Raw genomic sequence first — 11,497 nt, 5'->3', positions numbered from 1 at the left:
CCCACCCCCCACCACCCCTGGAAATTTGGAAACCCCCCAGATAGGTCTCTGGAACTGCTCATTTACTTCAAATAAATTGAGGTATCTTCCATCTTCGCTAGCCAAGTGTTCGCTTCGTATACACTCCACTCCGGTCCGGGATTATTTTAAAAGTGTATAGTGTAAGTTTTAAGTATGTAAATTATATGTGCATTGGTTCGTCTCTAAGGTGAGAAATAATATTTATGAAGGTTGGACATTTTCTTGTTGATCGTTATTGACAAGCATACATGATCATATATCATACTACACGTATATACTGAATAAAATAATTGCTTCAGATCAATCGAATATATTTTCTGTCGATTATTATATTACATGATAGATCAAGATTAGCCAAAAGGCGTTGTTAAATTGACATAATAAACGTTTTTAAAGGGACGCCAAAATTAACCTACTTCCGTGATTCATAACCGATCCCATAAGAGACTATAAATAGAACTCATGACTAGAGGATCGTTATTGACAATCATACATCATCCATCTTCGCTAGCCAAGTGTTCGCTTCGTATACACTCCACTTACGTGTAGTGTATTGATCAATGTAACTCGCAACAATTTATGTAGTTATGTTGTATAAAAGGTTAATATTCTCACGGTGGAATATATTGATTAAATTGTTGAAATTAAATTGATGATTTTGTGTTTATTTCCACGAACTATATTTTTTTTTTGCCGGGAACGGTCGCGTGTACTCGCTATTCTCTCGTAACGTCACAAGAACGGGTCCCATTGACAGACAGCGCGGAATCTGACTTTGAAATGCGATAACAGGTTGGAAATATAAAAAAAAAAAATGAAAACGGAAATATAAAGATTAAACTGCCTTCTTTGGAAAGTTATTGTCCTATAATTCTCACAGGATTGCAGACAAATTGATCAAAACGCGCTTAACTATAAGCTTGTCTTTAGGATCGAGTTCCGTGTATACTAAACATAATTCAGGGTTTACAACTTATGTCCTTACTCCTTAAGAACAAAGTCAATTAAGAGTTTGGTTTACAGAACAGTTTTTTTTTCTTCATCTGATAACGCACATGTACTGAAAGAAACATGTCTAAGTAATAAACAGTAAGTCATAAACTCATGCAAGTTAATGTAACGTTTGGTTGTTTAATGTCCTAACACCAGCTTGTGTGTTGTGTATCACACGGGCCTGAGAATTTGTCATAGTTACATTTGGACCTTAACCTAGGTGTTCAGGGTATTTTTTACATGTTTTAGGGGTTTAGATCCGCTTTTGGTAAAATGACATCCAAATATAGCTGTAACAAAGTATCAGGTCCATGCGTTGTGTATATGCGTGCATGCATGTGTACCAACGGACTTAGATAACTAATATATATATAAGTCCGTGGTGTGCCGGAGACAGGGTCACGTCCGTCAACAGGATGTCGACCCCAGTATTCACCGAAGTGTTTCTGAAAAGTTCCACTTCAGTTTTTCTCTGAAGACAGGTCACGTAATCTCGTTTAACCACAGCTTGGGGATTGTATAACCGGGCCTAAAATGCATTACCCTTATTTAACAGAAGAAGAATGTTTAGGTCACGTAGGCATAATTCACACTTTAAATCATTTCCTTTTCCCTATTAGGTCGTTTAAATACACTTACAGAAGGAACAACGGTGGTGAGACACGTCTAGTGATAAGTCTACATAACAGGATTTATAAATGCGCTCTGAAGAATTTCCCAGAATTGCCACTAGATAATTTAAATGAACTACCAATGTTTATTCACCGTTTCGAACGCGGTTGATGCGTCACGGTTTTCTCTTATCTCTAGAGTCATACACTTTAACGGTGTATATGGAACGTGGGAAAAATATCGTTTTTGTGTGAGAACTTAACTTGTATCTCAAATTAATCTGATAAAGAAAAAGGAAGTCTCCACTGGTCCCAACGTACCAGCTATTGAAGTTTTGATTGTGTAATCAAACGCATACAAAGGGTACACGCGACCTATAATGTTCATAACTAATATGCTTTAGATATAAACTTTATCTATTTTACAACAATTATAAAACAAGTTATTTCAATTTGTATTTATTAATCACTCTTGTTGGCACGGATGTTAGCGCGGGATGGGGGGGTCTTTGTGTGGGAGGAAACCAGAGTACCCGGAGAAAACCTACGTAATCGAGCAGGTGACCCCATACCTTTTCACATCCGATCGGGGAAACGAATCCCGGCCGCCTTGGTGAAAGGCAAGTGGGCTATCCACTGCACCACCCGACCACCCAACCGAGCAAAATTCGACCACCACCCATATGCTACAATGGCATGTGAGATAGTTAACGATATTTTAATATAGGTATTAATTGACCTTGACACAAGATCTTGTAAAATTGGTTGGTTCTCGTATGTCAGGCCTTGTATTTGTAAATATGGCCACCAGTCGATGGAGATATCTTGTAGCAACAATTCATTTGATATGAAGGTCACCTATATGACTTGCTCCGTAACTCATTCCCTCCTCTTCAGCATACATGTAGCCCTATCAATATTCCATAGACTTTGTATAGAATAGTTTTGCTCGTTTAACTGATGTTAACGATAGGGTACCAAACGCATCATATTGTTGTAGACACAAATAGCAAATGTAGACAAGAAATGAAGCAATAACAAAACTATGTATATTTGTATCTAAAGAAAATATTGTAACGAAATTGCGTTTTTATTAGTTGTTTTTATAAAAAAAATAATTGTGCCAATTGTTGGCGCATATCCATCTTCCTGTGCAGGCTACGTGTTTTACATTTGTCAATAAATGGATTTAGAACGTAAATTCATCTCATGTCTTTGAAATGCAAGTACATGTACATGCATATTTTTTCCTGAATCCTTTTTCCTTACAACATTTCAGTCATCAGAATTTGAGACTTTAATGTTACGTTTAAAACAAACCAACATAACAAAAGGATTCAAATTTAGCCTAAGGGCCCCTCTGTGTGGGTACTTTCATACTGAAAACCGGTAAACAAATTAATGTTAGAAATAATGTTTCAGTAGATTTATGAATGGCAACAACATAATACTTGCTTGCAACAATACATTTTGTAAATCTAAAGTGCCAAAAACAACAGTTAAGTGTAACTGTGTCCTCTCTCCCGTGGTTATGATTACAAGCAGTTTTGTTACCTGATGGCACGGTAGTAATGAAAACAAACTCAGCAGCATATTACTACGACTGGCTTTACATATGCAAAACGATGATACTCTTCAGTTCAAATGGATTAACTATATAAAANGACATTACTAGCTCATCTCGTGGGCAGTTCTACACTCTATTTAAAACGGAATTTGGTCTAGAAAAATATTTATTAAATCTGCCAGAACATATCAGAACACCAATAACAAAACTGCGCACCTCGAATTTGAAGTTTCCAATTGAAACAGGTAGATGGTATAACATACCCCGAGATAATCGACTATGTAATTTGTGCGCGGAAAGTGTCGGAGATGAATTTCATTATCTATTTGAATGCAATAATTTAACTATATCCACCTTACGTAACAAATATATTCCTCGTAATTATTGCACAAACCCAAATATTTATAAGTTTAAAGGTCTTTTATCATTATGCAATCAACGAGTTCTGACAGGTTTATCTATTTTCCTAACCAAAATGGCTCCTCTTTTGTGAATGATGCATATGTATAACTGTTAATAGTTAAATAACTTGTGAATTATATGTATGGTTGTTTTTTTTGTTTGCTTTGTATTTTCCATTGTATGTCATATCATGTTACTATACCGTACCGAATCTAAATTGAACTGTCCCTTCTCTCAGTTATACATGTGTATACAAATATGTATATTGTACTTCATTTTCCATATCTGCAACTTTATTTCCTCATGTAACACATATTATGTGTCTGAGTGCCGATACAATTTTGCTTGTATACATGCATGCACCTGTCCATCCAGTCAAAATTTAATATATGAATTCATGTACGTGTAACTCATGTTACACATTTCCATGTATTTGAGTGTTGGAAATAAAATCTGAAATCTGAAATCTGTATATATTACTTAGTGCGTCGAGCGATTTTACTTGTAATACTACCTTACCCAAGCGATAAAACTCGCCACATTGGACATCGGCTAAAGGTCATCTCTTTATTGACTAAGTAACCTCCCTGAAAGATAGATATATTTTCGGTAAGACTGATTTTAAATCTGTTCGTCTTTTGCCCACTCAAACTGCACAATCACACTCGCAGTTAAAGTCAATTACGCCAGTGTATGCTCAATATTTTATCCTGAGGGTTTGAATTACCTTATTCTTACCTCACATCACGGATGGATTCTATTTCTCGCTTCCAGTCAAATATGGTTGATATCCATGGCATAGTTCTACAGAAGAAGTCGTTTGTAGCAATATAGCCGAATTGACCCCTTTTTGCAGCACGGATGGCAATTGTTAATGACGTCAATGACCCTGACTGACCCCAAAACGTCATAAAATGACGTCACGAACAAAAGCGTGACCCCGAAAGGTTACTACAATTCCCCCACCAGCCTGCGCGTGTAAGCGAGGCCCGTGGGTCGGATAGAATTTTCCAGCACCGCCGGAAATGCGGACATCTCGGTCTAGTATGCAAAAATAATAGAATCCATCCCTGATATGAGGTATGGATAAGGTAATTCAAACCCAAGGGATAAAATATTGAGCAGGAGATCCGAGGCTTTGCCGAGGGTCTTTTGCTCAATATTTTATCCCGAGAGTTTGAATTACCTTATCCACACCTTTTTTCAGGGATGGATTCTTTTTCTTGCTTATTACCTTAAACCCGTAAAATAGCAGCTCTTCTAGTAAAGTTGCAAACTGTCCGCATATTTCACATTTGCATATGAAGCCCGGATCGCGATTGTTAATGACGTCAATGACCCTGACTGACCCTAAAACGTCATAAAATGACGTCACGAACAATAGCGTGACCCCGAAAAGTCATTATAATTCCCCCGCCAGTCTGCGCGTGTAAGCGATCCAGACCCGCAGGTCGGATAGAATTTTTCAGCACCGCCGGAAATGCGGATATTTCGGTCTAGTATGCAAGAATAATAGAATCGTTCACCCCCTTGGGGGTGAGACAGGGTAATCTCAACCCGAGGGGTAAGACTCTTAAGTTGTCAAACACGAGGCTTGCCGAGTGTTTGACAGCTTAAGAATCTTACCCCGAGGGTTGAGATCACCCTGTATCACTCCCAAGGGGGTGAATTATTATTTTTCTCTTACCCTATTTACCCTCTTATGTATTTTATATAGACGTTACATCAATGCAAGACAATGTTGATGTGTTGCGGCTGAATTGTCGACGTGACGTCATTGTGTTGTTGCCGTGACGTCATGGTATTGTTGCTATGACGTCATACAATTGTTGAGAACGTGCAAAGAACACGTGTAGCTTGTCTCAACCCTAGGGTGAGATAAGAAAATCTCACATCGGTAAAATGGTGGATATCCCTGTCCATGGTAAGAGAAAGGAGAATCTCAACCCGAGGGGGAGGATTCTTAAGTTGCCAAACACGAGGCTTTGCCGAGTGTTTGGCAACTTAAGAATCTTTCCCCGAGGGTTGAGATTAATAGAATCCATCCCTGATGTGAGGTATAGATAAGGTTATTCAAACCCAAGGGATAAAATATTGGGCAGGAGACCCGAGGCTTTGCCGAGGGTCTTTTGCTCAATATTTTATCCCGAGGGTTTGAATTACCTTATCCTTACCTCACATCAGGGATGGATTCTATTTCTTGCTTTTCATCTAAAACCCGTAAAAACAGCTTCTCTTCTAGTAAAATTCTAAACTGTCCGCACATTTCTTATTTGCATATGAAGCCCGGATGGTAATTGTTAGTGACGTCAATGACCCTGACTGACCCTAAAACGCTATTAAATGACGTCACGAACAATAGCGTGACCCCGACAGGTCACTATTATTCCCCACGCCAGTCTGCGCGTGTAAGCGATCTAGACCCGGGGGTCGGATATAATTTTCCAGCACCGCCGGAAATTGCGGATATCTCGGTCTAGTATGTAAAAAGTAATATGACGTTGCTAGCCTATAAAACTGTAAAAAAGTATTTAGAATTTCTTCAACTTCACTTAAAATGTATCATTTCCATTTTGTGACTAAAGTTATGAATCGTGGACAATCTTCACAAAAACATGTAACTACGAATTGATCAATGACTGAAGAGTATTACACTGTTTGTAACAATGTAATACTTGTAATATCATCGATAGTGACGTCAGAATTAAGACAATACACATGATATAATGGTATAGTAATGAAATGTCGCAAGTTGAAAAAATATATTTTATCTAAAATCAATATGGCGTCCTTGAGACCTGACAGTGGTTATGGAAGGTTTTGAATTTCGAGTTTCTTTTTAAATTTCGATGTATGGAGGTTTACGAGACAATATGTAATTGATTATCTCATTCGTGTAAACTAGGAATGTCGAAGGGCAGAAACAGGTTTTGGAAAATTCCCCATTTGGTCTGAGTTTGATGGGTTTTCTTAAATGTCAACTGTGACATACACTGTATTATATATACGTTTATAGGAATTTCCACTGTAATATTTTATTCAAATTCCGTGTGTTATGTTAAGCTTTGATAGGCTTGAAGTGACGTACGTAAATTAAAACACATTTTTAAGCCATTCAAAATGATTATTTATTATCAAGCATTGTATGGCCTCAAAAAACCAACTGAAGCGTTTCACCAGGTGTCCACTTTCTATTAGTCAAAAAAAAAAATATCCGCACTTTTTGAATTATTAATGAAAAATGAATAAAATTAACCGATAAGTTGTTACTTAGTTCTTGTGACGGTGCAGCTTAATTTTAACTTAGCCAACCTATTTCGCATTAGATAAATTTTGTCTGTAGACTGTTCAAAATGATCTCTTTAAGAATTCAGGTAAATTGTCTGTTAGTGTATATGTATAGTTTCACATTTGCTAGTTTAATTTATTTTTCCATATACTACTTACGTGTTGCGAAATTGGTTTATTTGCTACGAATTCAATTTTTAGGCACTTCCATTTCTTTTTATAGAAAATCTACAAGTCATTGTGCTGGTGTATGCAAATTTCGAAATTTGTAATGTGTGTGCTGATTGCAACTATATTGCTGACTAAGTATTTGTACCTTTAACTGAATAAAACGAAATGAACGATTTTCAATTAATTTATACATTAGCTACTGAAAAAAGAACTAATCTCTCTAAATAACACTTATAACTGTCACTGAGTTCAAGTCGGTTCAGGTATTTTTGTTGGCATGACGAATACACATCTTAGTATAAACTTTATTTGCCACGGTCATAGTGAATATTAACTCAACAAAGATGGATACAAGTTTTCAAAAAAAAAAAACGTTTGTTCTAAACATACCATCATACCTAACAGATTATTTTCTTAATTATGCTTTCGTGAAATAAAGGAGAATCAGTATAAAGATCTTCCTGTATGTGTTTAATTGAAACAGACTATTGGCGATAACGCATCTTGTTCTCAAAACATTGCCTGTGTAATAGAAAGGAATGGTTAGTTTAAACTTTATCTTATTATCGGTATAACGGTTCCAGTAATACAAACATGATATACACATAGGATTTGAAAAGAAGTACAAAGTACTTATGTTAATCCGTCTCCTTAAAACGGCGATTGGACGGCACTGACGAATATTATGCAAATAGATACAAATATTTGGAAAAGAACAGGATGGGGGAGGAAGAAGGGGAAAAGGTGAAGAAAGTTTTGTTGGGGTTAAGATATAGGGGAGTACATTACATTTACTGCATTATGGGAGGAAAAATTGGTTGGAGTATTTTTTGGATATGGACACATGTCGAGGACTGTACACGTCACTGAGGTATTCAACACACAATAAATTAATTGCATATAATGAAAACTGTCCATTCCGACCCCTGAGTATTCCGACATCCAGTGGTGAACAGTAACCTGGTGTAATTTAAAGTATCAAAAGTATCATCAAACAAGACTATGACGGTTGACTAATACATTAGCTACCTTCGCGCATCGGAACATACGGTCGTACTATGTCCATTCCTTAAATAATCAGGAAATATTGGTCTTTGATATTGAAAAGTTCTTGACATCATTAAAGAAAAAAACAAAATAATCATACAACCTTTGCATTATTGATGTCGTTTTAATATGGTCAATATACACGATGAAAACACAACCGAAATGCCTCGAAACAATACATGGCATGCTCGATACGACAGTAACCTTAACAACACGAGTGACGTGCATGAAATACGGGTACACGTGTGATGGGACATTACTATCCCGGAAACACCTTTCTGGTTCGTTCCAGACAGCTGATTGACCATCAACTCCAAACGTTCGACGTTTACGGTCAGCAAGGACACTCCGAGTAACACTTGACTTCAGCATCACTGGAATAAAGAAGGCACATAGATGTGTGTCATGCTTAATAATATATATATATATAAGCTGTAGTATTTTGCTGAAGTATTTGTTATATTCGCATGCTCAATTTGACACTCCTTTAACAGATAAAAGACATGACAGTATATAAACGCTGTCTTTCTTTTTTTTCAAAATAAGACTCTTAGAATTAAGCACACTGCGCATACCTAATCATGTATCAGACATCTTCAATAATGTTGAGGCTAGATGGTACGGTGCATTGAATTCACCGTTGGAATTTATCTGTACGGTAAGTTTGAGAGGAAATAATCAGTCACTTCTTCATGATGGAAACTGAGAAATTGCAACCCTCCGGATAGGATTTTCGAAGTTAAGTACTTAGCAAAGCCTAGTGACAAAACGCAAACATCTAACTTTCGAATATGCGTTACTCTGTCTACATCCAACAGCAGCACCCGATTATATTAGTTTCAATCTACCTATTTTCGTTGAAAGGATATGGAAATCGTTTAAACATGCGTATTTGAAAGTGATACAGGAGCTTGCACAAGTAAACGCAATATATGGAAAAGCCTGACAGGTTGAGGATCGAATTTGCAAAATGACTTACAACGGATCTACTCAGAAATTAATGACTTACAACGATTAAACCTATATTATACTGACTTGCAACGGGCAAAACAATAGTTGAAGTACGTGCGCCCGTCTCCGCCGCAAACTGCGTCGTTGTCCAACCAGCAGTGCGAGCACGAATTCGACTCCGCCACGGGCGGAGCGGGAGGGGCGGGCGGGAAGGGCTGAAAGGGCATGAAAAGGGAGAAGAATGGGTCCTGTGTAGGTGGCGGTAGTGTGGTGGGGGGCGTCGTGACCCTTCTCTGACTAGTCTCAACCTCCACTTTCTCACGATCACAAGGACACATTCCGGCACAGTTCAGCTCTACATTTCTGGTGAAATAATAAAATCAATGGTGTCAAGATTTTTAGGTTTTATTTTGTTTAACGTCCTATTAACAGCTGAGGTCAAGGACGTGCCTCCATGTGCTTTGTGTATGTGGGTGTGCGTGTGTGTGTGTTTATGTCAAAAACCCATTTTTATTTTAACATTTATATAATTTAGACGCAACGCATAGATAGATTACGATTACAAGTTGCAATAAATCTGTTTAGGTTTTACGTTTGGAGGACATTTTAACTAAATAAAACAACGGGAGAAACAGACAATCTGATTAAAATCATATCCTACGTTCTCTACGTATCACGTTAGGGTGATACATAGAGAACGTAGGATATGATTTTAATCAGATTGAGAAACAGACTGCCCAAGTGATGGCACCAACTCCATAAACATGATTGCTAATCAAAATATATTTATAACCATTCAACTGCTTCCAAATGTCAATCATGGTCATCTGAATGCTACCTCGTAACAGGAAAATGACACGAAGCACACACGAAAGCAGTTAAACGCTTAAAGAGACTATAATGTATCTTAGACTGCTAACAGCAGTATTTATATGTAAGAACGCATAAGTCTAAATTCATCATGATTTCATATCTCGTACTTGTAGTGTCAAATTATCGGATTTATACTTATTGTCTAATATGGTCCTAAGGTTAATTCAACCTTGCCCAATACTCACGCGCAATGCCTTTCGCAGTCGTTGTAGTATACTTTGCTGTCCTTGCCACAAACGGGGCTATACGGCTGGTTTTCGCATGTACATGGAGCGGGCGTTTTGGGTGGAGGTGTGGTCATGGGGGCACGAGTAGTGGGTGGGGGTGTGGGGCAGGGGCACGGTCCGCGGCACTTCTCAAATTGGTTCCTATAATCAAACAGATCATGATAAACAAACACTGTAATGCGAATCAAATAACTTATCTTACCGAGAAATATGAAGACATTCCTAAGTTCAAATCAACCATCATATTGAGCTGGACCATAATTGTTATAAATAATTAATTAAATGCTTCACGAAAGCAATAAACAACTAACGATTAGAGTGATCAATATTGAACTATGAGAAACAACCATAGTATGAAGTTTTAACGTTAGATACTAACGGTAGATATTGCAAGCAATTTTTACATTCTATTTTACAACGTATCACCCTTACTTGTATACATGTACCTTAAATTTCAATGTATTTAAAATCATTTTGTATTATGAAAAATCGAAAAAATAAGCACCAATTTAACACATTTCATTGAATAATTGAAAAACAGTTGATCACCTAAGCTCAATAAGACGATATCATTACCCCTATGCCATTATTTTATAATGTGCCAAAAAAAGACCGAAATATAGCATTAAAATGCCATTTAAAAATCATAATGCAAAATATCCTATATTATTGACAAAAACATCAATATAGCGGTACGTATATACTACAAATCGAAAACTACATGGTACCGATTTTAATGTGTCAGGAGTCTGTTTTCAATGGGTTCATGCATTTTAAAAGCCTACAATGGTTGGCAGAACTGACGAATTTTTCGGTCAGTGTTATGAATGTTTGAGTCTACTCACGCACATCTGAGTTTACAGTAATTATCGTATGTGTGTTCGTCCGTACCACATACGGGCGCATACGTAGGGCCACATCCACATGGAGGTGGGGGTGAGGGTGGGTTGGGCGCGGCGAAACAAGGGCAGTAACCCGCACAAGCCTTCGTTACCATCCTGAAATCAAATGACAGAGGAAATGTAAAGGGTTGTACCATCCTGAAATCAAATGACAGGGAAATGTAAAGGGATGTACCATCCTGAAATCAAATGACAGGGGAATGTAAAGGGATGTACCATCCTGAAATCAAATGACAGGGGAATGTAAAGGGAGGTACCGTCCTGAAATCAAATGACAGAGGAAATGTAAAGGGATGTACCATCCTGACATCAAATGACAGGGAAATGTAAAGGGATGTACCATCCTGAAATCAAATGACAGAGGAAATGTAAAGGGAGGTACCATCCTGACATCAAATGACAGGGAAATGTAAAGGGATGTACCATCCTGAAATCAAATGACAG

At 37.5% G+C, this 11,497-nt stretch overlaps 1 protein-coding gene across 1 annotated transcript in view; it reads right to left on the bottom strand.

Moving 5' to 3' along the window:
• Positions 1–8,209: 8,209 nt before the first annotated feature.
• Positions 8,210–11,497, bottom strand: part of LOC110459085 (serine protease inhibitor dipetalogastin-like) — an 8,709-nt gene continuing 5,421 nt past the window's right edge. The window contains exons 2-5 of the mRNA XM_021511175.1: positions 10,997–11,149; positions 10,110–10,292; positions 9,136–9,414; positions 8,210–8,474 (exon numbers count right to left, since the gene is read on the bottom strand). Coding sequence (XP_021366850.1) covers positions 8,435–8,474; positions 9,136–9,414; positions 10,110–10,292; positions 10,997–11,149 — 655 coding nt within the window. The 3' untranslated portion in view covers positions 8,210–8,434. The remainder of the gene's footprint in view (positions 8,475–9,135; positions 9,415–10,109; positions 10,293–10,996; positions 11,150–11,497) is intronic.

The sequence above is a fragment of the Mizuhopecten yessoensis genome, unplaced genomic scaffold, assembly GCF_002113885.1.
Source record: "Mizuhopecten yessoensis strain PY_sf001 unplaced genomic scaffold, ASM211388v2 scaffold9963, whole genome shotgun sequence".
Lineage (NCBI taxonomy): Eukaryota > Metazoa > Mollusca > Bivalvia > Pectinida > Pectinidae > Mizuhopecten > Mizuhopecten yessoensis.
The sequence above is the reverse complement of the archived record's forward strand: the minus strand, read 5'-3'. Positions and strand labels throughout refer to the sequence as shown.